Raw genomic sequence first — 27,900 nt, forward strand, 5'->3', positions numbered from 1 at the left:
GTTGGTCTTATTAGAGAAGGACCCTTACCATGGGCATCTCCATGAGTGATCCAGGCTGTCTGATTGGAAGCTGAATCTGTTTCCACAGTTTGTGGCTCCAAAGAATACTTTAATCTGCCAGTCTTGCAGAAAAGATTGCTAGGACATTGGCAAAGCACAAAGGCAGTAAAAATGTAGCCAGTTCATCAGGGGAAGTTTTGGCTGGGACGATTAGCACTGCCTTGAGTTCTGCCCATTGAGTAGAATGACCATGCCTGCTTTTTTTTTTTTTTTTTTTTCCTTTTTCTCCCCAAAGCCCCCTAGTACATAGTTGTACATTTCTCGTTGTGGGTTCTTCTAGCTGTGGCGTGTGGGACGCTGCCTCAGCGTGGTTTGATGAGCAGTGCCATGTCCATGCCCAGGATTCGAACGCACGAAACACTGGGCAGCCTGCAGCGGAGCGCGCGAACTCAACCACTCGGCCACGGGGCCAGCCCCGACCATGCCTGCTTTTGATTCCACATAGCTGGCACCGAAATTGAATGTGGACACCATTGGGTGTCAGCTTAGCCGAACCATCAGCAAACCAGGCAGGCACTTAGGGGACCCTCTGTGAGTTGAGGGCCCCATTGAGCTGTCAGTTTTGCTTCAGGTGATGAAGTGAGGAATGGAGGGTCCCTCAAAGGGATTACTGCCACCTTCTCATGTAAAATCTAGATAATGTTAGGGCTAGGCCAGTTGTGCTCTTGAATACAGTATTTCCATTTGACTAGTAAGGCCTTTTGTGCCCTTCCCTTGATAGCCACCAAATCTAAGTTGACCCATCCCAAAATGAGGATGTCAGGTTGGAGAGTCATGGGACCTCTGTGGGTCAGTAACAAATTAGCAGGTTCCTTTTTTAAAAAAAGGAATGTGGTTGGTGACTGTGTCCAACAGGTGGTGCTGTTGTGCTGGAGAATGGCTTCTCAGTAATCTGGGAGCCATTGAGGATTTCTCCGGTTTCCCTTTCTTCTCTTGGAAGCCTATGGGGTTCCTTCTGGACCATCCTAGAGGGTTCAGGAATCATCTCTTTACATGCAGTGGTCTCTGAAATGGTGAATCCCCTCTGACACATATTGGCATTCACAACACAAGCCTGTACAAACGTCAATACTGTTATAAATTTCAGCAGTGGAAGCCCCAGTAGTATATTGAATTGGCCCAAAGGGCCCAGCTACTGGGTCGCTTTAATTCCCCTTCCCCACTGCAAACTTTGCTCAAAGCCCATCAGTTGAAATTGGGTGACTTTACTTATTTATTTATTTTTTTCACCTTTTGGGAAAACAGACCAAGGAGTTTAGTGTGTGTGGATGAGGAGCTGTCCCAGCTCCAGGAGATCATGCTATTCCAGCATAGGGAGTGCTGGGTGGTGGGGGAGACTAGCCCCCTGGGGGCAGCTAGGAGGCTTTTATTTTCTCTTGGCCTCTGGCCCCAGGGTTGGCATGCCGCTGCTTCCTCCCGGTGTACGTCTAGTGTCAGTCCAGGGGGCACCAGAGCCCAGGGTCATTTTGCCCCCTGCTCCTCACTGCATTCAGCTACCCTGCCTGCTGAAGGGGTAAGATGGTGACATGGGTGCTTGGGTCCAACAGAGTGATAAACGCTTGAGGCCCTTGCCTCCTCCAAGGTCCCAGTATACTCTATTCTTTCATCAAAGCAGCTGAGAGTGGAGTAGTGAGGGAGAGAGCAGGTCTGTGCCAGTAAGCAAGACTTTTCATTCACTTTGGGTTTGAGTAGCCCCTTGTGGGGCTCAACCAAATAAACCTGAAATGTTTTTGGTTCACTTAAAGCTCTATTTCAAACATCATGGCTGATACCATTTATTTCAGCTCCAGACTCTTTTTTTTTTTGTTTTTTTTTTTGGAGGAAGATTAGCCCTCAGCTAACTACTGCCAGTCCTCCTCTTTTTGCTGAGGAAGCCTGGCTCTGAGCTAACATCCGTGCCCATCTTCCTCTAGTTTATACGTGGGACGCCTACCACAGCATGGCTGCCAAGCAGTGCCATGTCCGCACCCGGGATCCGAACCAGCGAACCCCGGGCCGCCCAGAAGCGGAACGTGCGAACTTAACCGCTGCGCCACCGGGCCGGCCCCCAGCTCCAGACTCTTTGATTCAGCAGCCACATTCATACTGCATTTTGGGTGGGGCTGTGGGGCTTTCTGCCCCGTTGTCATAACATCCCTTCCACTTCCTGCACGGAGGAACCAAAGCGCCATTCAGGTGGCTTGTTTCAACCCTGCCTCTCACTGCTTAGTCTCATTAACAGGTAAGACAGTGTGAGACCCTCACCCTAGCCATCCTTGCCCTGTCGCCCACCGTTTGGGTGAAAGGACTCGCTAACATAGGCCAGGGAGTCTTTTCATATCCCCTATTCAGCTCCAGGGGTCCTTGTCCTTCCTCTTCCAGAAAGCTATGTCTTTGTCAGCACACCATCCTCATTGCTAAAACTGTCAGGGTCCAGCCTTGGAATTTACCTTGCTGGTAAGTGAATAGCCTCTTACTCTTTCATGGATGCTGGCCAAGATGAGACTCCTGGGTCAGAGACAAAAGACTTTATTACTCATGGCACAGCAAGCGCATAAACATAATGTTTACATAGTTTTCCTTGCCCCTTAAGTCCCACAGAGGCAATGTGGAGGGCTCCGGTATATACTCTGCACGCAGTGGGTTTGTGTTGCATTTGAGGAACACCGAGCTTGGGAAACCCACCTCTTTTGCAGCAGAAAATAAGCAAGCCTGCTCTTTGTCCTGGGGGGGAGATATCTTTTTTTTTTTTTATTGAGTTAATGATAGGTTACAATCTTGTGAAATTTCAGTTGTACATTAATGTTTGTCATTCATGTTGTAGGTGCACCACTTCACCCTTTGTGCCCACCCCCACCCCACTTTTCCCCTGGTATCCACTAAACTGTTCTTAGTCCATAATTTTAAATTCCTCATATGAGTGGAGTCATACACAGATTATCTTTCTCTCGCTGGCTTATTTCACTTAACATAATTCCCTCAAGGTCCATCCATGTTATTGCAAATGGAATGATTTTGTTCTGTTTTGCAGCTGAGTAGTATTCCATTGTATATATATATACCACATCTTCTTTATCCATTCGTCTGTTGCTGGGCACTTAGGTTGCTTCCATGTCTTGGCTATTGTAAATAATACTGCAATGAACATTGGGGTGCATAGGACTTTTGGGATTGCTGACTTCAAGCTCTTTGGATAAATACCCCGTAGTGGGATGGCTGGATCATATGGTATTTCTATTTTTAATTTTTTGAGGAATCTCCATACTGTTTTCCATAGTGGCTGCACCAGTTTGCATTCCCACCAGCAGTGTATGAGGGTTCCTTTTTCTCCACAACCTCTCCAACATTTGTTACTATTAGTTTTAGATATTTTTGTCATTCTAACGGGTGTAAGGTGATATCTTAGTGTAGTTTTGATTTGCATTTCTGGGGGGAGATATCTTATTCCTCCAGGTTGCTCACTGCAAACACAAGCCTGAGAAATGGTGTGGGCAAAGAGCAGTTAGGACCTTGCATTCTTAGCATACCCAGAAAGAACGTGCGGGGACACTCGGGGCTTGTGGCTGATTGCCTCTCCCAATAGTTCCTCCCTCATGGCCACTTCCAGGTCGTGTCTGCATCTGTCTCTTTTTAAAAAATCCTGTTTCTCAGTCCTGATGCCCAAACTGGATGATGGCAAAAGAAGCAAAGACAGGAGAAATCCAAGCTCTTTCAAGAACACAGATGTGAAAGTCTTAAATAGATGTTAGCAGATGAAACAGAGCAGTATACTTCAGGAATAATATATCATAACCAAGCTGACTTTTCTAACATACGAGGATGGCTCAACATTAGAAATTTTATCAATATATATTAACGTACTCAAGGATAAATTTCATCCATTCAATTAGCAGATACACGTGAGCCAGCGGTTGACAAAAATGACAAAATCCCAGCTTTCTTTGAATTTCTTTGATTCAAGTGAGAGACATAGACAATAAACAAACAAATAAACACATACTATGACATCCACTAGTGACCAGTGGTATAATTGAGAAAGTAAAGTTGGGTGAGGTGATAGATTTCAGCAGTTTAACATGGTTTGACTTAAGATATGTGGGACTTTAGTGTTTGATAAAGGTAGAATTTCTTATCTGGAGGAAAGATAAATGATACTGGGGCAATTAGCTAATCTTTAGAAAAAAGAAAGTTAGGTATTTATCTTTAACCTTTACAAAACTACATTTCAGATAAATTAATGACGTAAATCATATAAATACACAAAACCACAAGAGCATTAGAAAAAATATTGGAGAATATGCTTATCATCTTAAGGTAGAGGACATCTTCTGAAGCAAAAGCTAGAGCTTTGAAGGGAAAGACGAACACATTTCCATGTCATGCGGGACGTGAGCAGAAATGGTATATGCAGCTTTCAGGAAGGGCCATTGAAGGGCTGGGGGCCTCTGCTCTTCTTCCCTGTCCTTTGTCTTGCTAGTTGGAATGCATACATGATGGCTGGAGCTGGAATAACTGTCTTGGATCTTGATTGACCTTGCGAATGGAGGCCTTGCAAGGAGACCAACAAGAAAATAGAATCTAAGCCTCTGCCACCATGGAGCCCTGAACCAACTCTCACTGAAGTATTATGTTAGTGAGAAATAAACCCCTCTCTTGTTTATGCTGAGGGTATGGTGTGTGTTGTCACTGCAGCTGAATCTAATCCTGTTGATACACCTGCCCAGCCCCAGGTGAAGGATCATGGTTGGTGCAAGCCACTGGTTCTCGACTCTGGTCGACTTTAAGAGTCATCCAGGGAGCTTTAAACAAAACACCAGTGTCTGGGCCCTACCCCAGACCAATTATATCAAAACCTCTGGTGGTGGGGCCCAAACAGGTAATTTTTAAAAGCTCCCTAGGTGATTCTAATGTGCAGCCAGGGTGTGAAGAATTAGTTTAAGCCAATCGGGACAAACCTCGTCCCTTCTTTTCAGCCTCCCTTCAGTATGAGTGGTCAGGGACCTAGTTTTGGCCTGTGATTCCTAAGTGGAAATCTGCTAAGAGTGTTTCTGGGGAAGATTTTACATTTCTGATAAGGATTAGATGTGGCTGGGACTGTTCTTTCTCTCCCTTTCCAGCTCTAAATGTGGAAGTGATGGCTAGAACTGCAGCAGCAATATTGTGAGTATGAGGCACCAAGGATGAAGAAATCAGACAACTCACTATGGCTGGCAGAGTGAAAAGTTAAGAGAGCCTGGATCCTAGGGTGTATCACCAAGCAACTAAACCAATCCCAGTAACTCCTTATTTTCGGAAGTGTGGGGGAAAAAACTCAACAATCGTAATTTGTTTAATGAGTTTTCTGTTTGTTGCAGAACGCATTCATAACTGAAATATATACATGGGTACATGTGCTTTGGGGGCACTTTGTGACATTTATCCTGTGTACAAAGAAAATCATACAGGGATATACACAGAAATATTGCTGGTAATGGCCCAAACTAGAAACCACCTAAGTGTTCATCAACTTAAGAAAGGCTCAATAAATTTAGTAAATTCATATTACAGAATACTATGCAGCAAAATAAAACGAGTCTGCTCATTCTCTAAGACATGGTATCTTAGATCTCTAAGACATAGTGTTCAGTGAAAAAGTAAATTATAGGACAGTAAGTATATAGAGTGTGAAACCATTTATTCTGAAGCACACACCCATACAAAAAACAATACTATATATTCTGTGTGTGTGTTGGGGGTGTACGTGCAGAGGAAAAAGGTTTTGAAGGAGATGACTAACTGCATCTGGGGACAGGGCAGAAGGATTAGGGGCTATGATTGGAGTGGTAAGAAACTGTGGCCCCAGGTACAATATTTTTTTTAAACCATTTTTTTAAAAGATTTTATTTTTTTCCTTTTTCTCCCCAAAGCCCCCCGGTACATAGTTGTATATTCTTAGCTGTGGGTCCTTCTAGTTGTGGCATGTGGGACGCTGCCTCAGCATGGCTCAATGAGCGGTGCCATGTCCGCGTCCAGGATTCAAACTGATGAAACACGGGGCCGCCTGCAGCAGAGCGCGTGAACTTAACCACTTGGCCACGGGGCTGGCCCCTATTTACAATATTTTTTTTAAAAAAGGAATGTAATCATTTGCTTACTAATTAAAAATACTCAAGCAAAATTTTATATTAAAACTAATATAAACATATTACATAAAATATATTTATATATAATACATAGTAAAAATAAATTATATATTTATATATGCTATAAATTATATATTTATATATATTATAAAATATGTAATATAAAAATAATTATAATATTTATATAATAGAATTAAAATTTATATTTAAAAAGAAGTTCTACTCTTGGGGGCTTTTCCCAGTCATTGAGATCACCTTTCTCCTTCTCTGACATCTCTGATCCCCTAGTCTCTCCTGCTCAGCAAGAGAAGACTCTGGCACCTAGATTGTAGTCTTTCCCCTGCCTCAGCTGATGAGACTATCCCGGGTGACTCCCATGGTGACACAGATGACTCATCCAATATTGTGGGTCTGTGCCCTCCTCTGCAGGGGTCTCCTTGACCTCTCTTCAGCACCCACTCCCATAGTCCCATCTGGGACTTCATTATCACTGGCATCCTCTTGACTTCCAACACTGCAGGTGGAGACACCCTCCTCTCCTTCCATCTTACATGCCCAATGACTCCCACAAGCACTACTCTTTGAATACTTTGGGGCCTTTGATCCTTTTCTTACCTGCTCATCCATTAGCTCTCTTCTGACTGACTTCACTTCTGTCTCGATCCCATTTTGCCACCACCCGCAGCTCCCTTGTACCTCTCTCTGGCAAAATACTACTTTTGGATGAACCCAAGTGTTGGTTTTCTCCATGAAATCACACACAATTGTACTGTGATAAATTCACAGTCACCATCCCAATGGGATCCTTAGTATTGCTCATAAATTCCTCTCCATTTCTCTGAGCCTCAGCACTTACACCAGTATTACTTACTACTCCTCACTGTACCTCATCTCCTCAACCATACCCGCTCTCCTCACCCTGTCTCGGTGCATCATGTTCATTCTCACCTCCACAGCGCAGTAGCTGCCTTGTCCAGATGCTCTTTGCCAGCTGGTGCATCCAGTCCCCCGACTGCTTCAGGTGTTGGTCATTAACTGCTCACAGCGACTTCCTTCTCTGGAGGGTTGTCCATGGCCAAAAGGAGCCTTCTAGAGCCAGAGGTGCCTGGGAGACCAGGCTATGCAGGGCTGATGCAGGGTTATTAAGCCTTGCCTCAAATTGGGACAACCCTGAGACATCTTTCATGCTCCAGTGCTCCCCAGATCAAGGTGAGGTAGACTCCAGCTGAGGCTGCATCTTGCTGAGCTCCTTCCCCTGCCCTCTTCTTAGGAAAAGCTTTAAATGCATGAAGTAAAACAAACAGGGTTACAAAGAAAACTCATTATATTGATACATAAAAATAACAAAGCAACCTTGTAAGAGAGTAGGGTGTGTGCTGCCTTATTAATGTATTAAGTAACAAAATCTAACATTGGGTCAAATAATATCCAAATAGGAATGAGAGTGATATCTGAAATGATATTTCAAGAGATCTGCCACAAATGAAACGTGGTATGAAATATAATTTCTATTAGCGACAAAGTCAAGGGTGCTACAGGTAGCACTATAATTTCATTCTAGACTCATAATGAAAGGAAATGCTAAATCTCAGTTAGAGGTTCGTGAGAACAAAGATGTGAGTTTTGGACTTTCCCCCTTCAAGTTCATGGTACTGATTTGTATTCACGGACACCTGGAGGCTCTGTGGACCTCAGGTTAGGAACCCTGTACTGGAGGATTTGTAGGCCTAGGAAACTGACATTCAGTTCACCCAACCTCACACTGAACGCTCATATGTGCTCCTTAACAGTTGGAAGGAACAAGATGGTTTAACCTCCCTCCCCTGCCCAAGAGATTGGTTAAGGAACTTTTCAAGGATCCTGACTGAACATCCCCATTCTCAGGCAGTATCAGTGAGAGGTGTGCTCATGGGGACTTGAAAGCCAGGAAAGCTCGCCAAGCTCACAGAGAGAACACAATGGCCTTTAGACAATGATGGTCTCATCTCCTTGGCTTGAGCGCCAACTGGTGCCCTTCATCTGTCCCTTTTACCATGCTGACAGCCACATGGCATTACACCAGTTAGAAGATATTGTTTGAGCATCAGTCTTGGCTCAGGTCTGTGCAGAATTTAGAGTTGGAGATAATGTTGTAGTGACTCTCAAGAAAAAAATATTTCTTGAGATGCAGATTTGATTATTATCAGAGATTGGATCAAGATGGCACATATCTCTGCTTTCTCACTCTAAATTTCCTAAAGTAACAGCCAATATATATTTTTTCAATATAGTTTTTAAAAAGAGTAAATCTTTCACTTTTTCTTTATCAGAAAGAGCAATATTTGGAGGAGAAAAATGGTGGTGGATAGCAATGGCAGTGTGGAAGTTGGGACTAGGGAGTCTATGGGAACAAGACTGTGACACTCTCTGGTTTTAATGTTCTATGGGATATATGAGTAGAGACTGAGGAGTATATTAATATTATATATTAACACATTATATTAACCATAATATTTATAACAGCCTTATATTTACACAGCACTTTTCATTTGTTCAAGACTCTTATTACATATTCATTTTTTAAACTTTAAATCTAAAAATCTTTCCATCCTACTACCGTAGAGAATGCCCTGCCAAAAAGAATGCAGAGAAGGAGGCACAAAGCCTGTGCTTGGTCCCCAAGATTAGAACCACTGCATTCCGTCTCTTGGGCTGGGAGAACATTCTGCATATTTTTGGATGGATGAGGTATACAAATCACAGAGAACCTAGCTAGTGGTTCTTAAATTTCAGTGAGTATCATCTGGGGGAGTCCATTAAAAATGTATTTTGGGGGGCCCCATTCCTGAGATTCCCATTCAGCAAGTCTGGGGTGGGACTCATAAGTCTGCACTTTTACAAGTGCCCCTGGTCCACTTGGACAGGTGATCCAAAACCACACCTCCAGAACACTGGCTTAGGCAAATAGTCCTGTGTCATTTCGTTTTTAGGCACATCACTAGTAAACAGCATGTGACTGGAATTTTAAAGATCCGTCTAAAATTCCCTTTTAGTCACATTTATATGGCTGAAGTAATTTTTGTCTCCAACTACCATCCTGCTCAGGGGATTTCAGGCCTGGGACACTATTAAGGAAACAACTGTCAGACCAAACAACAAGACCACATAGGAAAAAACAATGAGGAAACTTGGTTAATACAGAGGAACTGGGCAGGCTGGGAGACCTAAGGAGAAACCAGACACACACCTTCTCCCATGGACTGTGTCGTGTTCAGTAACGCTTTTAGTGCCTGACATATGAACGTTCAGTGAGTACTGGTTAAAAGAATAAGAAACAAGTAGATATGAAAACATTAAGACAGATTGTTTCTCAACTTGTTATTCAGCTCAGGTCCTTGTTTGACAAACATGCCACCTCATATTTTCCTTTAATGTTACTTTGAATTTCAACATAAACTAAATATGGTGACTTAAAGAAGTAGACAAACTGGTTGCGTCTCCCATTAGCCTCCAGGATAAGGTGTCATGAGAAGAAGATGAAAAGGAAGCAGGAAAAGCAGTGGCCAGGAAGTATTGGTTTGAGAAGTAAAGGGAGAACCGCCTAGCGCCCCATGACGGACCGGAAGTCAGGGGGCCGAGCCGCGCCAGCTTCCGGCGTCACTTCCCACGCGACCTCCTGCGGGAAACATGGCGGCTCTCGGTGGCGTCCGCTGGTTGACCCGAGTGAGCCCGGGGGGTCAGGCCGGGCTGGGGGCGGGCGGGGGAGCAGCGGGTTTGTACCAGGCTCACTGCGGTATTCGGGGTCCGGGGATCCTCGACCCGACCTCACAGGCTTGTGTATCCCTGTCGCAGGCGCTGGTTGCTGCCCCGAACCCGGGGGCATGGCGGAGCCTGGGTACCTCGGCGGTGGCGCACGCCGCCTCGCGGAGCCAGGTAAGCCCAAGTCCGGCTCTGGTCTCGCCTAAGTCCCTGACACCTCCTCCCCAGGCTTCCCCATCCCTCCCTTGCCCTCAGGACCCCTGCTCCCGCCCCAGCTCTAGCTCTGATGGCCTCGCTTGCAGGCCGAGGATGTAAGGGTGGAGGGCGCCTTTCCCGTGACCATGCTCCCAGGAGACGGTGTGGGGCCTGAGCTGATGCACGCTGTCAAGGAGGTGTTCAAGGTGAGGGGCTCGGGGGAATCAGCCAGCAGGGACGATGGAGTGGGTTGGAAAGGACTTACTTGATTCTGACCCTGCGATTTTTGGGACCTGTCCTTGAAGGCTGCCTCTGTCCCGGTGGAGTTCCAGGAACATCACCTGAGCGAGGTACAGAATATGGCATCTGAGGAGAAGCTGGAGCAGGTGCTGAGTTCCATGAAGGAGAACAAGGTGGCCATCATTGGTACGTGTGCCCCCTTGCTATCCTGCCCATGTGTCATTTAAAAATCTAAAGAACAAATGTTCATTAAGCTTCTCTCCGCACATACTAATACGTTAACTCCCCCAAGCCCCCACCGCTGATTGGTGCCCATTTGTTCCTTTGTGTTGGAAACCCAGGAGTTGAGAGATGACGTGAGCTATCTATAGAGAAGGGCTCCAAGAGTTGGGGGTCTGTCATGGGACTGCATTATGGGTCATCAAGTCGTCTTGTGTTTCTAGAATGACACTTCTGGCTGCCCCTTTCATTCTGTCTTCCCTTCAGCTTCTCTACTTTAATCTCCTCATTAGATCTTTTGGTTTCCAGTTCTGCCCCTACAGTCCATCTTCTACATCTCTTCTCTTGGACAGACAAGCGTGACTTTGCCAGGCCCAGCCTTAGCATAGGAAAGTAAGTTCTTTGTAAGCTGACTCAGCTTTTCTGCCTTCATTTCCACAATACTTGTTCTGTGCTTTGGTCACAGTAGACTGTCTTAGTTTCCAAATACATGTACTATCTTGACTTACAGTGTTCCTTCTGCCCAGAATGTTCTTCATTTGATGCTGGCTGTCAGAATCCTTTCTACTCACTGTGTTAGTTTCCTGGGGCTGCTGTAACAAACTACTATAAACCTGGTGGCTTAAAATAACAGAAATTGATTCTCTCTCAGCTTTGGAGGCCAGAATTCTGAAATTAACATGTTAGCAGGGCTCCCTCTGCAGGCTTAGGGGAGAACCTTCCTTGCCCCTTCCAGCTTCTGGTGGTTCCTCATGGCTCCTGGTGTTCCTTGGTATTTCTTGGCTTGTAGGTGCATCATGCCAATCTCTGCCTCTGTCTTCGTATGGTTTTCTCCCTTCTGTTCTGTGTATCTGTTTCTCCTTTTCTTATATAAGGACTTGTCATTGGATTTAGGGTCCACTCTAATCCAGGATGATTTCATCTAAGATCTTTAACTTAATTGTATCTGCAAACACTATTTTCCCAAATACGGTCACATTTACAGGTTCTGGTAGTTAGGGCATGGACATATCATTTTGAGGGTCACTATTCAACCTACTGCACTCAGTTAACCTAAGGGCTGGCTGAAGTGCCAGCTTTTCTGTGACACTTCTTGATATTACCAGAAGGAATTTCGTCTCTGTGTTCTTATGTATGCCGTTAATACCTCTCCCATGGTTTGTATCATGTCTTTCATATTATCTGCCTTCCCCAATGCATTGTTTGCCCTTTGAGGACAAGAGTTGTGTGTTGTGTTTTTTGGTTGATATCCTTAGTGCCTGACACATGGTTGATATTTAATAAGTGTTGGTTGAGAAAATTTCAAATGCATAAACACAGAAACATCAAGAAAGGTAGCATTTTTTCTCAACCTGTTAAACCCAGGCTCTTTGATAACATGAAAATAGCATCTGTCCTCCTTTTAGGTCATTTTGAAGTTTCAACGTAAGTTGAATATGGTGACTAAAATTAAAACAGTGGATGGATGGATGTTTCTGGTTTTAATTACGTTATTCTTCTTTGCCTCTTGCCTCTAGAGCCACTTAAGGGTCACTGATTTGGGAGTGGGAAATGAGAGTCTGGGTTGCATTATGTCACTGAGAAGATTGGACCCCAATCTGGGTGCCCTTGGGCTTGGCCTGTGCCTGACACCCTCCCCTGCCAACTTTGTTTATGCAGGAAAGATCCACACCCCGATGGAGTATAAGGGGGAATTAGCCTCCTACGATATGCGGCTGAGGTAGGTGACAAGGGGCCATGGGTTAGAGGGGTACTGGGGCACCAGGGACAGTGCTGATGGCTTTGTCCCACCCCCAGGCGTAAGTTGGACTTGTTTGCCAATGTAGTCCATGTGAAGTCACTTCCTGGGTATAAGACTCGACACAACAATTTAGATCTGGTGATCATTCGGGAGCAGACAGAAGGGGAATACAGCTCTCTGGAACATGAGGTGAGGCCCTAGAAATTGGGGAGGGCAGGGGCAAAGGTGGGAGAGAGGCATAGCTCCTTCTTCCGTTCTTTCCAGTGTCATCTAGCTGCTTCTCTCTTTTTACGCAGAGTGCAAGGGGTGTGATTGAGTGCTTGAAGATTGTCACTCGAACCAAATCTCAGCGGATTGCAAAGTTCGCCTTCGACTACGCCACTAAGAAGGGGCGGAGCAAGGTCACGGCTGTCCACAAGGCCAACATCATGTGAGGGAAATGGTTTTGCCTTGGGAAGGATCCTGGGAAGGTAGCCCCCTGCACTCTCTTGGCTGAATCTGTTTCCTTTGGCCCACGGACAGGAAACTTGGGGATGGGTTATTCCTGCAGTGCTGTGAGGAAGTTGCTGAACTGTACCCCAAAATCAAGTTTGAGACAATGATCATAGACAACTGCTGCATGCAGGTAAGGCCTTCCCTGTGTCTACACTCTCAGTGCTGAGGGAGGGCAGGAGTGGCATTTACTTCTCTTCTCCATGCCCACATTTCACCCCCTAGCTGGTACAGAATCCTTACCAGTTTGATGTGCTGGTGATGCCCAATCTCTATGGGAACATTATCGACAATCTGGCTGCTGGCTTGGTTGGGGGAGCTGGTGTGGTCCCCGGTGAGAGCTACAGTGCAGAGTACGCAGTCTTTGAGACGGTGAGTGAGGTCCCCTCCTCCCTCAGCCCTCTCTGCATGCCCTTCTTCTGACCTCAGGTTTCCCCTGATAGTTCCCCCACTCTGTCCTCTCCTAAGTAACCCTGGCCTGCTCCTGCCCTCCACCCTCCCAATGCCTTTTCTGAGTGTCCCTGGTCTGACCTCCCTCTGCCCTAATGCCCTTCCCTGACCTCAGCTGCTGCATGACATCTGCTTGCAGTGACTCTGGTCTGCTCCTCTCTCCACAGGGTGCCCGGCACCCATTTGCCCAGGCAGTGGGCAGGAATATAGCCAACCCCACCGCTATGCTGTTGTCAGCTTCCAACATGCTGCGGCATCTCAAGTAGGTCATGGTGGGCTGGGGGAGGAGGCCCGGTGTTGTAAGGGGGAGCACAGGTGGGGAAGTCGGGGATGATGTGGGAGGAATCTCAGTTTCTTCTGTCCACATTGACAGTCTCGAGTATCACTCCAACATGATTGCAGATGCCGTGAAGAAGGTGATCAAAGTGGGCAAGGTGAGTTTAGAGAGGCTGCAGGGCTCAGGGCCTTGGCACTACTCTCTGGGGAACCTGAATTGGGACCGCCTTTCCCTCCAGCACCCCAGAATATCTGCTGTGTGGTCTTCCGCTGTCCCTCTCAGGGCTGTTCTTCACCTCCCTTCTCTTGGCTGTTTCATCCTCTTGATCTCCTTTGCCTTAGTTCCCATCTGCTCTTCCCTCTTTCCTGCTCCATCCCTTGGCTCTTTTATGGGCCATCTTCACGCCAAACTTGCAGCTGTCTCTCTGGGGGGAGTATGGGGGATGGAGGAGCAGAGGGAGATAGCAGGCAGGATGAGGCCCTGGGGGCACCTTCACATCTGGAAGCCCATCCTCATCTGCATTCCCCTGCCCTCATCTTTCCTCCGCCTGGTCTCTCTCCTTATTTCCTCCAAGGCATCCTCATGCTGTCTCCAGTCAGTGTTCCCCATCTCACTTCATGCTCAGCCTTCCATCCTGCCCAGGCTGCAGCATAGGCTCTAAGAGTGGCTCTGGCTCTCAGGAGTGGATGGGCCCCTATGCTCTTCCAAACCTGGCCACCTTGCATCTCTGCCGCATCGCATCTTCTTTTGGCCTTGCATCTCTGCTGCATTGCATCTTCTTTTTAGCCTTGTCACCCCTTCTTGGATCCCATTGCCATCACATTGCCCTACCCCCCCTTCATGGGCTCTCTTCTCTTCTCCCCCACGGCTGTTGCCGGTGGTGGCTGTAGGTGCGGACTCGAGACATGGGCGGCTACAGCACCACAACCGACTTCATCAAGTCTGTCATCGGCCACCTGCACCCTTATGGGGGCTAGAGCCCTTTAGTCCCTCCAACCTCACAAGGACCATACTACCTACATCTCCCTTCAGTACAGTGGACCAGAGAAGAGCCCTTAACCTGACCATAACCACCACCTGGGCAGAGCCTAGGTTGTCCTGGGGCTGGCTTCCTTAGGGAACTATTAGGTGGTGGTTGGAGGGGGGGTTAGGGATGGGGCCTAGGCCACAGGGATGATGACAATTCTCCCCCACAGGTTCGAACTTCTGACATGGGTGGCTATGCTACCTGCCAAGACTTCACTGAGGCTGTCATTGATGCCCTGTCCCGCCCATAGGTCCCACCCACACCTGTTTAAGGTGCCTCAATAAAACATGTATATCGACTCTTTATGAATTTGTTTTTATTGGGGTTTAAGGGATGGGTTAGGTTGTTGGAAAATGTCCTGTGGGTTAGGCCCCAGCAGGAAATGTCCATTCTAATCTTCCTGGGATAGCTTTTGGAGCTTTTTCTTTTTTTTAGAGCTGTTGCTCTTGCTGCCAGCAGCCTCTTCAGGTCCACTGCTGAGCGGCTCCTCTCTGGAAGAGAATTTCCTCTTTTTCTTGGGGACACTCCTGTTTCCTGCCTCTTCAGGGTCAGTAACTGTTTCCACTTTGGGGGAAGATTTCTTCCTCTTGGGAAGACTCCCACTGCCAGCTGTCTCTTCAAGATCACTAGTTACCAGCTCCTCCTTGGAAAAAGATTTCTTTTTCTTGGGTTTGGAGAAAGAGACAGATGGGTCTTCCATTCCATTCTCCTGAGGAGCCTCCTGGAGCTTTTGCTTTTTCTTCTTTTTGGGTCTCTCACTTGTCTCCTAAAAAAGGGAAGTGGACATGGAGCAGTGTCACTCATCATTGTATGAACACACTCCATTAAAATTCTGGCAAGTAGTAGGGCAGAAAGACTGGTGGAAATGCTGTTAAAACTGGGATAGTTTTGGGGCTGGCCCTGTGGCCGAGTGGTTAAGTTGGCACGCTCCGCTGCAGGCGGCCCAGTGTTTCATTGGTTCGAATCCTGGGCGCGGACAAGGGACTGCTCATCAAACCACGCTGAGGCAGCATCCCACATGCCACAACAAAGAATACACAACTATGTACTGGGGGGCTTTGGGGAGAAAAATGAAAAAAATAAAATCTTGAAAAAAAAACCCACTGGGATAGTTTTAACTATATGGATATAATTCTGGATATCTACCCCAAGGGTGACTCCCACTTAGAAGGTGGGGAGAAAATGTGATTATCTAAGCCCATTAAATAATTTATAGAAAAACTCACCATCCTGGTCACTATAGAATCATCATGCCAAGTTCCAGAAGGGACCCTGAAACACTATTTGACAAATTGGGCACTATGTGAAGATCCCAGGAGAAGTGATTCTAACCTAGCACATTTGAAACCTCCCTTCCCCAATCCCCGCTAGAAAATGGTACCTCCAGACACACGTCTGAGAACAAGCAGAGCAGGAATTTACACTACCCCCAGTTGAAGACTCCTGGGAGGCAGCCAAGGACAGAAAACACTTGCCCAGGAAATGCGTGTGTACTGCAACCAGCTCTCTGTACTCTTGTGCAAGTTCTCTCAAGAGGTAGTTTTAGATATTTCAGGTCCTTATTTCAGTCCAAAAGCCTGGACTCAAGACTATGGCTTAAGGTAGCACAACCTGTGTCCTGCTGTTGAAAATCTTACAACCTAAGATCTTCACACCTAGGCCTGAGGGCTAACCTGCCTACTGACCTCACACTCCTCCGGGGTACTGCTGCTGTTTTCTGAAGATGCAAGGGCAGCAATTGCAGCCAGGCGTTTCTTTTCCTTCTTCAAGCGTTTCTTCTCCTGTTTCTCCAGCTTCCTGGTAATCTCAGCAGCCGCTTCCTCTGCCTGGCCAAAGAAAAGTGCTAAAAAAGTTCTCCAGACCTGCGGCTCTCCAGGTCTCCCTTCTGGCTTTACTGGATCAGGCTCATTAAATCAGTTTTTTGCCTCCACTCTACCAGGTCAGGCTAAGACAGCTCATCACCTCCAACAGCCAGCTATGGTCCTCCCCCACCTAGTGAAGCCCAAACTGACCTGAACCATTGCCTCCTTCATGACATCCAGATTCTTTCGTGGAATCTCTCCAGTCTCATAAAAGGACAGCCGCTCCTCGACTTGTTCTCGAAGCTTCTCCCCAAATACACTTGTGGGGACCTCTGGATGTGTGTGTGTGTGGGTAAACAAAGCCTGTCAGCCCCTTAAAGGGCAAACTACTCCCCACCCCAGTATTCCCTCTACTGTCAGCTCCACTCAGACCCAAAGTATCAACACTCACTAGGTGAACTGCTGTTGACGAAAAATACTGGCATCATTGTAGAAGCTGCTAAGGTCGTCAGCCTCCCTCCCTCCCTTTTCCTCACAACTGCCAACCCCGCCCCATACCAGAGAAGCAATCAATTCGTGAGGCAATACTGCATTTGTTTGCCAGATATCGGGAGATGCGGCCTTTGTTCTTGGCAGCTGCTCGGCCAATGAAGGTAGAGTGGAAAATGAGTCCATATTTTGGGGTGTTACCCCTTGTCTTCAGGGCTCTGGGAGAAGAATATGCAGTGGAGATTTCAAGATCAGAAATTTCAACCCTATTAGCCAAGGCAGCTCCTCCCCTCCCTACTTCCCCCAGTTTCCAGATCGAGCCTCAGGCTGGGCTGGGTCTTCACCCCACCTTGTGCCAACCCACAGCTCCCAGAGACAGAGGGAAGGCATCCAATGTCGCTGACCTGGAAACTTGGTCCCTTTGCTGGGCCCTGGGAATCACTCAGAGACCAGGACTGGCCATCACCCCCATAGCAGAGGCCTGTATAGGTCAGGGAGCCCTGGTTAGCCATCACTGTGATCCCCAAACAAGCAGTGGGCACCAGAAGTGGTACCTGAGTGTGGGCAGGTGCCCTCACTGGTACCTGAACAGGGCCTTTTCAGCCCCAAGGATCTGCACTGTGGACGCTGGATACTTGGCCAGGTTGGTGAGGCTGCCAGCATGAGCAATGAGACGTGCACCTACCTGGAGAAGGATTCAAAGAATTAGGGAAGCTACAATTGCCAACATACCAACTGCGTAACCCTGCTTCGCCTCTCCCCTTGAAGTGCAATTAGGGAAGATATGGTGGGTCAGGAAATAAAGCAGTGTGGATATACATGGCAATGTTCCTCAATCCCCATTTCTGTGCTCCCCATGACGCACCGCTTCCCCAATTAGGGCTGACAGGCTGGGGGCTACTTGGCTCATCTTGGATCGCAGGTAAGTGTGTAGGCTCTGGCGGTACTCTGACAAAGACACCACACGGCTGGAGAAGCTCTCGATGTTTATCAAATCGATGGCTGATATGTCCATGCCTAAGCGACACCAAGTGTAAATGTGCAAGTCAGACCTCCAGAGCCCCATACCTTATTTTGGCTGCCAGGCTCTGTACTGACCCATGGAGGACCGCGAGGCATCCAGAATAGCCTTGGCTTTGGCCCCATCCATTGTTAGCTCCTCCAGCTTCTCCAACTTTTCTTCATTCAGCTCCCTTCGGTTTCCAATGAACTGAGCAAGGCGGCAGTATGTGGCATTGTCATTGATGATCTTCACCAGCTCAGGAAAGTGATACCCGTACCACTCCCTGCAAAGAACCACAATCACTCCCTGGCTCAGCTGTCCTCTCAAATAAAGCTACAGCCTCAGCCCTCTCCACACTGACTCTCTGCCTGAAGGGCCGGGGAAGAAGTCACATTCAAAACCTCCTCAACTCCTTGTCCCCCCATTCACAATACAGACCAGGCAAAGGGCCTGGGCTGAGGTGTATATGGGGTGGGTTTGCTCTGCCTCCTCTTTCTATACAGTCAGTGTAAGAACACAGCCTGTGGTAAGCACCAGGAGGCCCAGCCCACCCCACCCCACCCCACATGGTTCTACCCACAGAAGCTAGTCTTGATCTCAGTATTCAAAACTAGCTCAACCACGAGCCAAAGACCCCGTTCTCAGGGGTTGCCCCTGCACTTTACCTGACACGCATGGAGAAGGTATTGATGTCCTTATCCAACTGGTCCAGAAGGCTAATGGACTGGATAATCATATTGTCCACCCGGTTCACATTAAACTTAACTTTGGCACGAGAATAGCTGTGTCCCAGCCCCAGTTGGGCTTTACAAGCAGACAGATCTGTCAGACCCTTCACCAGGTTGTGGAAGTGCAGACGAACTCCTGGAGGAGGGCAAGACTGTGAGCAAGGAAGGGCTCTCAGCTGGCTCCTGCACCATGGGCACCAGCCAAGCAGGAAGGCTTCCCAGAAGCAACCTTAAGCACCCCATTAAGTTTCCAGAATCTCCTTCGAAGATGTGAAGAATGGCATGAATGCTAACAGACGATGGTCTCACCTCGCAGGATCTCAGCTATCACGCCTCCAGTCTGGCAGTTGTATCCTAACTCCTCTTGTATAGCAGCACCAATCTTGGGGTCCCCAACACCCAGGAGTACTTTCTTTTTTTTGGACGGCAAGTGAGTCTCCAAGAGCAGGCGGAGGTCCTCGTGAACAACACCTCAGAGCAAAGAACAGAGCTCCCACTAACAAGCTGAAGGATGCTGAAAATCATAAAAGGGACCCTGGGCCCTCAACTGATTTAAGTGACAGATCTATCTTCCGATGGTCCAGCAGAACATGCTGGGATGGCATGCCTAGACCCCTCCCCTTCAGGCTTTGCTCAGAGACATGGAGACATCAGTGACTGCACTCAGGGGATTGACAGACTCAAGTCATCACTGCAAAGCCTGCATCAACCATGGGAGGTCCAAGAAAACAGTGAAATACATAACCGAAAGCTTAAAACACCCCGGAGCATGATGAAATACTTGATTTGCCTTCTGGGACCAACCTCTTTTTCTTGGCTTTTAAGTATCGGAATTGCCCTTTTCAATCAAGTGAACAAAGTAGCAGAGAATGACATTTGATTGGGTTTAGCATTAAACTCGCCTGCCCTACCAGATTTAAGTATCATTTATCATTCCAATGCCCACAAGAAAATAAAGCCTACATCCTGGATTGTGCACTTAAGGTATTACATTTAACCTACCATATATTCCAGATCTTGAACTCTATGAAGATTTTAAAACTACATCCTCTACACATTAAATACAGCTTAGCCCATACCAGAGAGAACAATTTAGCTGAGGAAAGCAAATTATCACAAGCTCCCCTAGGAGAACAGCAGCAGAACTCTGTCTGCCTTACCTCCGTAAGATACATGGTGGTGGCCGACTCACCTTCAGACACAGCGTTGGCATTTTCCAAGGCAACCTGGGACGAGGCAAAGGGACAAAAGGCCACGAGACGAACGATATTGTGGAACTTGCCCAGGTTGAGCACGCACTCCTCCACCTGAGGGAGAAAGGATGAATGGTTTCTTTCCCTCGCTCTTGCCTCTAGGGCGCAGTAAAGCAGCGGTTCTCGGCCTTGCACGCACCTAAGAACCAACCGGACGCTTTAAAAAGGAACCGATCATGGGCCCTAAATCCCAGATCTGCTTCGTCGGTACGGGGCGGAGTCAGGGAGGCTTACTTCTGAGTGGTCCTAACGAGTCTCTAAGTCCGAACGCACTAAGGACGCCCTGGCTCTGGGGCCCCCCCCACGGCGCGGCCGGCCACGTGGGAGCGCGCGGTGCATGCTGGGGGCCGCGCGCCGGCTGGGCCACGGCGCGGAAGGCGAGCCCCCCGCGGCACCCACCTGCGGCAGCAGCAGGCTGATCTCCTCCACCTCCTTCAGCGCCAGCAGCGCGTAGCCGACCGCATGCTCGAACAGCACGTGCAGCAGCACCTGGAACGGGAGCCGGGGCGCGAGCGTCAGCGCGGCCCCCGCGTTCACCCAGCCCCGCTCCCAGCGTAGGCCCCGGCCCCGGCGCGGGCTCCGGCCTGCACCCGGGCCCGCAGCGCGGCCTTCTCCTCGCCCACACCGCCGAACCACTCCTCACCATGGCGCCCGCTCCCGGCCCGGCTCGCAATGCGACGAGCGGGCTCTGGCGCGCGGAACCCGGCTCCAGAGGCCACGCCCCCGCACCGTCGGCCAATCAGAGGCCGAGGACGATACCTTTCGGGGCCTTTGGGCGGGGGGCCCGCCCGGGTGGTACGGCCCGGGGGAGGGGGCGGGGGGCGAGCGCGGGCTGGCTGGCCTTTTCCGGCTGCCGCTGCGGCGGGCGCGTGCGCTGTTGCTGGGGACGCGCCGTATCTGGGCGGCATGCGGGCCGCAGGACGGTCGGGAAAGGCGCTTTTTGGATAATGGTCCGTTCCCTCTGTTTTCATCAGATAATTACGGGAGGCAGAGCTCGGGCCGCGGCGACCCTCCCCGGGCAGAAACTTGCCCCCTCGGCTTTCCGTGGCACCGTACCTGGGGCCCCAGACCTCTCCCTGCGCCTCAGGTCCCCAGGACCCCTTCGTCCCGGCTTCCCACTCGGGGAAGACCTTCCCAGGAGCCTCGGGGCCGCGCGCCCTTTCCTCCTCTCTAGAACGGAAGGGGGCCTGGGGCAAACTGGCGTAGACCCTGAGGAATCGTGACTCCTCGTAGCTGGCCTTAAAATACAATTTTAAATTGTATTTTATTTATTATTTCCAAAAATGAGGGTGGCCGGAGATAAAGTCGAAAAGGAAGACGATCCCACCTCCTCCCAGGTCGGTTTCTCGTTCCCCTGCTTCAGCAGAACGGGGCTCCTTTTGCTGGGCCACGTGTTGCTCGCCCTGTTGAATGGCCCTAGATGTTAGCGCCCAGTTAGCCAGCGGTGGATTGGAGCCACTTCCATGTCCTCGAGGGTGGCTTTTGGGCATTCAGTCGACTATTTTGAAATTACTTTTGCTTTAATAGTTAATGTTAGAGTTGCAAATCCAAAACCTAGTTCTCCTAGGGTAGTATACATGCTGGTAGATTAGCATCATTTTAAGGGGATTTTTATAACTTAAATTCCCATAACTGAAGTGCATTTATAAATTCAATTTATTTTATTTCTTCTTAAGCAATTCGGTCACTTGACAAACAAAATCCAAGTACTGAGCTCAGTCTTAATATATTAACTTAAAAATATGGCTGGTAAATCTTAAACTCTCAGTCTCAGTATTGCTTACAAATATGGTTACGTTCTGTTACATATATCCACTTGCAACCTGAGTCTGAATCAGTTACTCCACGTTTAAAAATTGAATTGCAAGGGGCCAGCCCGTGGCTGAATGGCTAAGTTGGTGCTCTGCTTGGGCGGCCCAGGGTTTCACCGATTCAGATCCTGGGCGTGGACATGGCACCGCTCATCAAGCCATGCTGAGGCGGTGTCCCACCTGCCACAACTGGAAGGAACCACAACCCAAAATACGCAAGTATGTACCAGGGGGCTTTGGGGAGAAAAAGGAAAAATAAAATCTTTAAAGAAAAAAAAATTGAATTGCAAAACTAATCTATTACATACATTAGTATGTTAAATTCTGTTTTATAGATACCAGGTTAAATAAAGGGTTCCAAAATGTAATGGAAAATATTAATGCTATGACTTTGATTGCTTCATTATTTCTATACTTAATCTTAAATATTCCTGGGGTTACAGGTGCTTATCCGCTTAGATAGGGGTTTTCAAAGGAGAAGTCAGAATCTATTAGTGGAATGTAGAATTTATTTAGACATTCTTAGCCAGCATTAAAAACATAGGAAGAAAGAGAATAGGGAATAATATGTCACATAGAGTGAGGAGGGGTATTGATTTGTGAAACTTTTGTCTCAGGTAAACATGCATATGTATACATGTATGTATAAACATACATATATATACGTGGGGAAATATGTATATATACTATATATGTTAGTTATGTAAACACACTTTTGTGGATTAAATGCAAAAAGCTTGAGAGTCACTGAGCTGAAAGTTAACCACAGTGGTACTTTGAATAGGTCTGAGTCCTCTGGTTATAACGGAGCTGTGCTGAAGAGGTTTGCTAACTCAGAGACGAGACGGCTGAAGAAAAGTGCACTTCAACTAGTGAGATGCAAATACTAGCCGCCCCGTAGCCGAGTGGTTAAGTTCACGCGCTCCGCTTCGGTGGCCCTGGGTTTCACAGGTTCGGATCCTGGGCGTGGACATGGCACCGCTTGTCAGGCCACGCTGAGGCAGCGTCCCACATGCCACAACTAGAAGGACCCATAACTAAAACATGCAACTATGTGCTGGGGGGTTTTGGGGAGAAAAAGCAGGAAAAAAGAAAAAGATTCGCAACAGTTGTTAGGTGCCAATCTTTAAAAAAAAACCTAAAACAAATGCTTATGATTAGACGGGGACATGGTGCAAACACTAAAAATATTCCTTTGGCTTCCTCACCTCCATCTCTTAACTAAACTAGCTCCCGGATATTTCATAGTCCTGACCCCAGCGGGACCTCTGCAGCGTGTGATGTTAGAGACCGTATCTTCCTTCCTTTTGGCCTGTTTGCTGGGTTCACTTTTCCTGTCTGTGTTCAGGTCTTCACCACCACCACCACCAGTCCTGCCTAATTCAGGACTTTTGCAAAACCTTTGGTTTCCCCTTCTCTAAACCACCTGTCTCTCCACTGCCAGAATGATCTCTCTGAGGCAGAGTAGCCAATCGTGTTCTATTGCGGGTGTTCATCGTGGCATGAAGTAACGGGAAGGTCAAGGGCGTGGTGTCCCAGGATCGCCTGCGGTAGCTAGTCTCCAAAGATGACCACCCGTGATCCGTGCCTCCTGGCATTTGGTCCTTGTATAGTCCCCTCCCACAGTGAACAGGGCTGGGTCTGTGACTTTTTTGCCAGTAGAATGCGGCAGAAGTGATTCTGTGCCAGTTCCACTACTCAGCGTTTTGCATTCTTGGGAGCCTTGAGTTGCCTCATAAGAAGTTCAGCTACGTGCTGGAGAGCCACATGGAGAAGGAAAGGCCCCGAGACTTCCGGGAGAGGTCCAGCTTTCCAGCTGTCCCTGTCAAGAGAGAAGACCCACGGGTAAAGCCATGTCATGTGTTCCAGCCCTTGCTGCCATCTGACTGCAGCCACATGAGTGACCCCAAACAAGACCAGCAGAAGAACCACCTAGTTGGGCCCCGACTACCCACAGAACTGTGAGAAATAATATATTGTGGTTTTTAAGTCACTAAATTTCGAGATGATATATTAAGCAGCAGTAAATACGTATCAGAATCAGCAAACCGGGGTTCAGGTGACCTTAAGTTAATCACCTAATCTTCCTGAGCTTTCATTTCTTCTGCAGGATGAAGACTGAGGATTCATTTGTCTCTTCAACAAAGATTTTATCAAACATCTACTATAGGCCAGACATGACAGAGGTGTGGTACCTGGCATGTAGTAGGAACTCAGCAAGTGTTAGTGGTCTTTCATCTTGTTCTGGTTTTTTTGTGTGTGTGAAGAAGATTGGCCCTGAGCTAACATCTGTCGCCAATCTTCCACTTTTTGCTTGAGGAAGATTGTTGCTAAGCTAACATCTGTGCCAATCTTCCTCTCTTTTTGTATGTGGGATGCTGCCACAGCGTGGCTTGATGAGTGGTGTGTAGCTCTGCACACTTGAGATCTGAACCTGTGAACTCTGGGCCACCATGCTTATTTAACCACTACGCCACCAGGCTGGCCCCTCATCTTGTTCTTTTTTGTCAATAATATTACAACATTTCATTTGACCTGTTCTCAGTTTAGTCCCAATTCTCCCATCACTTCCCAAAAGACTCTACTAAAACCCCATTTTTTTATACATCCAGGTACCTTGACTCATTTCATTCACTTTAGCCATTAACTTACACATGTAGACAGATCATCTTTAAACACAGTTTAGTTTCACACGGTAAAACAGTTATGCATTCCATTTTTCAATTTCCAGTGGCAGTAGATGGACAGTTTACTGTCACTCTGATTAAATATTGTTGGAACCTGGAAAATATGTTCAGTGTGTAAACTTGACAATTATTGGTATCTCAATCATTTCTGGTTTAAACAGTGTTGCTAAGAGTCTTTTAGATTTCCTCTCTCTTCTTCAGCTCTTTTCAGAATGGCACCAGGGTTTATGAGAGTGCTCTCAGAGCCTAGTTGTAGGGAGAAGGGGTGGGGGGATGTCTCAGGTCTTTGTGTTCAGGTTCTAGTACTGTGTCTTGGGACCCCATTAATCCCTGCTGTAACATGGCTGCTTTGGACTGGTCCCTAGCCTGTGCCCTCTGTCCTCTGAGACATGCTGATCTCAGCCAGATGCTTGAAACTCTGAGCTCCTGGTCTCCTTATTTCAGGCCTCTACTGGTTCCATGCTGTGTGGCACCCATGCATTTCCTCATTGAGGTATACATGGTCTTGGGGATCACTTGCCTGCCTTATATGAGCTGGGAGGACCAGGCTCATTACCAGAGGGGCTTTTATCCTCACGAATGCTGTATTAGCTTTCCTGTGCTGTGGTGACCATTCTGCTGGGTGGAGTGTGGGATCTGTAGAGCAGGAGTCAGCAAGCTGTGACCCATGGGCCAAATATGGCCTGTACCTTGCTTTTGTAGGGCCCAAGAGCTAAGAATGATTTTTACATTTTTAAAGGGTTGGAAAAAATATATATGCAACAGAGAGTATATGTGGTGCACAAAGTCCACAATACTATCTGACCTTTTACAGGAAAGGTTCTGTAAATTGTTTTTTTTGGAGGCATGCAGCTTCATCTGTGCCATGGTCAGGGCAGCAGGGCAGAAATGAACAGATATGAAACTTGTAGAAATAAGAAACTTGTTGAAATTTAAAAGAAACGCAATGACTCATTAGCAAATTAGGCATGGCTGAAGAGAGCATTAGTGAATTGGAAGATCTAATGAAATAACTTATCCATCATGCAACAAAGAGAGATTAGATAGGTGAGAGAGCAATGAGGAGACAGGATGTGGAATGAGAGGGTTTAGCTTCTGTTCTGCCAGAAGGTAGGAAGGAAAAATAGAGTGTGTTAGTCAAGGTTCTTCAGAGAAACAGAAGCAATCGGATGTACATAGATATATATGAGGAGATTTATTGTAGGAATTGGCTCACATGGTTATGGAGGCCAAGAAGTCCCACGATCTGTTGTCTGCCAGCTGGAGAACCAAGAAAGCTGTGGTGTAGTTCAGTCCAAGCCCAAAGGCTTGAGAATGGTGGTAGGAGGCTGCTGATGTTGTAAGTCTGGATCTGAGTCTGAAAGGCTGAGAACCAGGAGCGCCAATGTCCAAGGGGAGGAGAAGATGGATGTCTCAGCCCAAGCAGAGATAGAACTAATTTGCCCTTCCTTCACCTTTTTGTTCTATTCTGGCACTCAAAAGACTGGATGACGCCCACCCACGTTTGGGAGGGCTGTCTGCTTTACTTAGTTCACCAATTCGAATGCTCATCTCTTCCGGAAACATCCTCACCGACGCACCAGATATAATGTTTTATCAGCTATCTGGGCATCCCCTAGCCCTGTCAAGCTGACACATAAAATTAACCATCACTAGGAAGAACAATATTTGAGAGATGGTGGATGAAGTTTCCCCAGAACTGATGAAAAGCATGGATGCAAAGATACAGGAATGCACCTCAAGCAGGATAAACAAAAAGGAATCCACGCTTGCTCTGATTATAATAAAACAGCAAAACCCCCAAAACAAAGAGAAGATCTTGAAAGCATATTTTAAATTATGGATTCAAATTTATAACGGTCACAGAATTATTCAGGTTTTCTACTTTCTTGGACCAATTTTGTTATAGTTTTCTGGGAATTTGTTCATCTATGCTTTCACATTTTTTAGGTTTGAATTGGAAAATTTTTAATCTTTTCTGCAGCATCTGTACTAGTGATCTCCTTTTTATCCTTAACATTTATTTTTACCTTCTTTCTTTTTTTAGTTCATCAGTCAGAAAATTTTCATTCTTACTCACTTTTCAAACAATAAGCTTTTGATTTTGTTGACTCTCTCTGTTGTGTTTATCTCCTTTTGAATTAATTTTTGCTCTTTATTGTTTCCTTTCTTCTACTTGTTCGGCTTTATTTTGCTGTTCTCTGCTTCATTTCTTAATATGGATGTTTGGCCATTCGTTTAAGCTTTTCTTCTTCAATATGCATTTTCCTCTAAGTCCTGCTTTAGTTGTAGTCTACAAATTTTGGTGTGCAATATTTTCATTATAATTCAATTCCAAATTTATTCTAGCTTCTGTTGTAATTCCTTCTATGACCTAAACACACATCATTTAGATGGATGTTAAAGGTTCATGTCTTCCTTGCTTCCCATGGCTACTTTCTAAGCATTGTTTCTTCCTCTTTCTCTTTGAAAAACTCCGGCCACCCATCACTGCCTAATGAATTTGCACTGGGTAGCATCTGATTTTGCACTGGGAAGGACATTACTTACGTTTTGGATGAGGAGGCAAGGTGTTATTGATCAAAACAATTTTGGGGTGCCGCAAGCGAGCGAGCTTCCTAACCTTTGATTGCAGCTTCTGTCAACCTCAGCTCAGTTCTTCAAGTGCTCGTGTGGCCCTGATAGCTGGCATCTTTATATATGCATTAGACCTAGGAGACTTTTTAGTGTGCACACACCTCACAGACATGAAGACTGGAGTGGTGGGAGGAGTGAGCAGAGAAATGAGCCCAAAGCTACATCTATTCATCTTCTCAGAACCCAAAGAAGCAATTCCATTCAGCTGGTCTCTTCTGGGCCCCTGAGGACACAGGTAAATTTTGAGCTAGCAGGCACCTAGTAGACTGTATGATCCAATGCCTTTCTTCTTTTGCAGATAAGGAATCAGCTATTAACTCTTGGTGTTCAAGAAGCTACAGAATCAATTCTTCCATTTGTTAAAAAAAAATGTTTTGTGTGCCTAACGCATGCCGGGTTTCTTTCTAGGTGCTGGGGATACGGTAGGAAACAAACCAAGTCACTGCTGTGATGGAGTTTACATTCTAGGGAGAGACGGAAAATCAAGCAGATATGTAGCGCATCAGGTGTTGATAAGCGTGAAGGAATGTTGCCTGTTTCATAGAGGCTCTCAGCGAAGAGGTGACATTTGAGCAGAGATCTTAAGCAAGGGAGTAAACAATGCAGACATCTGGGAGAATAATAAAAACAATGATAATGCTAACCCATGACCTCCTACTTCAGAGACTTCATAATCCTGGGAGACTGGACATAATCAAGTGCTGAAATGCAGTAGTATGGGAGGCTGACCGGAAGACTGTTTGGGCTAGTGTTCCTGAGGAAGACTTCATGGCCAGGAGGGATTTTGTATATTCATAGAAGAATGTGTAGGTCGTTTAGAGAAGGAGGATGGAAAGAGTGGAAGCAAAAGCCGGAAACAAGGAAAGAATCTGCTAGAAGTGTAAGAGTCATCCTGGTTAGTAGTTGGACAAAAGACTGAAGGATCTAGCATGTAAGACCTGGAACATAAG

The 27,900-nt window shown here is 47.0% G+C and overlaps 2 protein-coding genes, 1 long non-coding RNA gene and 5 other non-coding genes across 12 annotated transcripts; 2 read left to right on the top strand and 6 right to left on the bottom strand.

Annotated features, from left to right (window-relative positions):
- Nucleotides 1-9,647: 9,647 nt before the first annotated feature.
- On the top strand, nucleotides 9,648-14,843 carry IDH3B (isocitrate dehydrogenase (NAD(+)) 3 non-catalytic subunit beta). 4 transcript variants are annotated; one of them, XR_542371.2, is made up of 13 exons: nucleotides 9,648-9,863; nucleotides 9,993-10,073; nucleotides 10,202-10,300; nucleotides 10,400-10,520; nucleotides 12,213-12,273; nucleotides 12,351-12,483; nucleotides 12,591-12,724; nucleotides 12,817-12,919; nucleotides 13,012-13,158; nucleotides 13,404-13,498; nucleotides 13,610-13,670; nucleotides 14,404-14,605; nucleotides 14,710-14,843. XR_542371.2 is itself a non-coding variant. In XM_008507760.2 (12 exons), exons 1-12 carry the CDS (start codon nucleotides 9,828-9,830, stop codon nucleotides 14,488-14,490), a joined length of 1,158 nt encoding a protein of 385 aa, XP_008505982.1. In that variant the 5' UTR covers nucleotides 9,648-9,827; the 3' UTR covers nucleotides 14,491-14,843. The 4 variants fall into 4 exon arrangements, 3 of the variants coding, with proteins under 3 accessions (XP_008505982.1, XP_008505984.1, XP_070444089.1); XM_008507760.2 differs by having other exon boundaries at nucleotides 14,404-14,843; XM_008507762.2 differs by lacking the exon at nucleotides 14,404-14,605.
- Nucleotides 14,837-20,555, bottom strand: NOP56 (NOP56 ribonucleoprotein). Of its 2 annotated transcripts, XM_070587986.1 has the most exons (13): nucleotides 20,459-20,543; nucleotides 20,215-20,304; nucleotides 19,755-19,869; nucleotides 18,872-19,033; nucleotides 18,500-18,698; nucleotides 17,930-18,117; nucleotides 17,697-17,848; nucleotides 17,416-17,516; nucleotides 16,901-17,049; nucleotides 16,553-16,674; nucleotides 16,226-16,366; nucleotides 15,767-15,820; nucleotides 14,837-15,306 (listed from the first exon to the last, which is right to left on the bottom strand). In XM_070587986.1, the coding sequence occupies exons 1-13, from the start codon at nucleotides 20,459-20,461 to the stop codon at nucleotides 14,932-14,934; spliced, it is 1,851 nt and encodes a 616-aa protein (XP_070444087.1). In that variant the 5' UTR covers nucleotides 20,462-20,543; the 3' UTR covers nucleotides 14,837-14,931. The 2 variants fall into 2 exon arrangements, with proteins under 2 accessions (XP_070444087.1, XP_008505981.1); XM_008507759.2 differs by lacking the exon at nucleotides 15,767-15,820 and having other exon boundaries at nucleotides 20,459-20,555.
- Nucleotides 16,437-16,507, bottom strand: LOC139078335 (small nucleolar RNA SNORD57). Its single transcript, XR_011531272.1, has one exon. It is a non-coding gene; the product is annotated as a small nucleolar RNA SNORD57 (small nucleolar RNA).
- LOC139078336 (small nucleolar RNA SNORD56) lies at nucleotides 16,765-16,835 on the bottom strand. The gene has a single exon (XR_011531274.1). It is a non-coding gene; the product is annotated as a small nucleolar RNA SNORD56 (small nucleolar RNA).
- On the bottom strand, nucleotides 17,268-17,353 carry LOC139078345 (small nucleolar RNA SNORD86). The gene has a single exon (XR_011531282.1). It is a non-coding gene; the product is annotated as a small nucleolar RNA SNORD86 (small nucleolar RNA).
- LOC139078338 (small nucleolar RNA SNORA51) lies at nucleotides 18,246-18,377 on the bottom strand. The gene has a single exon (XR_011531276.1). It is a non-coding gene; the product is annotated as a small nucleolar RNA SNORA51 (small nucleolar RNA).
- On the bottom strand, nucleotides 19,192-19,259 carry LOC139078347 (small nucleolar RNA SNORD110). Its single transcript, XR_011531284.1, has one exon. It is a non-coding gene; the product is annotated as a small nucleolar RNA SNORD110 (small nucleolar RNA).
- A 66-nt stretch (nucleotides 20,556-20,621) lies between the features above and the next one.
- LOC139078037 (uncharacterized) lies at nucleotides 20,622-24,415 on the top strand. Its single transcript, XR_011530748.1, has 3 exons — nucleotides 20,622-21,152; nucleotides 21,736-21,845; nucleotides 23,737-24,415. It is a non-coding gene; the product is annotated as an uncharacterized lncRNA (long non-coding RNA).
- The last annotated feature ends 3,485 nt before the right edge of the window (nucleotides 24,416-27,900 follow it).

The sequence above is a fragment of the Equus przewalskii genome, chromosome 21 (assembly GCF_037783145.1).
Source record: "Equus przewalskii isolate Varuska chromosome 21, EquPr2, whole genome shotgun sequence".
NCBI lineage: Eukaryota > Metazoa > Chordata > Mammalia > Perissodactyla > Equidae > Equus > Equus przewalskii.

What these genes read in the sequence shown, in the direction of transcription:
- IDH3B (XM_070587988.1), top strand. Translation starts at nt 9,828, where the DNA reads ATGGCGGCTCTCGGTGGCGTCCGCTGGTTGACCCGA. An exon ending in ACGCCGCCTCGCGGAGCCAG is followed by an intron (nt 10,074 to 10,201) that starts GTAAGCCCAAGT and finishes CCTCGCTTGCAG; the next exon opens with GCCGAGGATGTAAGGGTGGA. An exon ending in GTCCACAAGGCCAACATCAT is followed by an intron (nt 12,725 to 12,816) that starts GTGAGGGAAATG and finishes GCCCACGGACAG; the next exon opens with GAAACTTGGGGATGGGTTAT.
- NOP56 (XM_070587986.1), bottom strand. An exon ending in TCAGCCTGCTGCTGCCGCAG is followed by an intron (nt 19,870 to 20,214) that starts GTGGGTGCCGCG and finishes TTTCTCCCTCAG; the next exon opens with GTGGAGGAGTGCGTGCTCAA. An exon ending in TGCCAACGCTGTGTCTGAAG is followed by an intron (nt 19,034 to 19,754) that starts GTGAGTCGGCCA and finishes CTTTGCTCTGAG; the next exon opens with GTGTTGTTCACGAGGACCTC.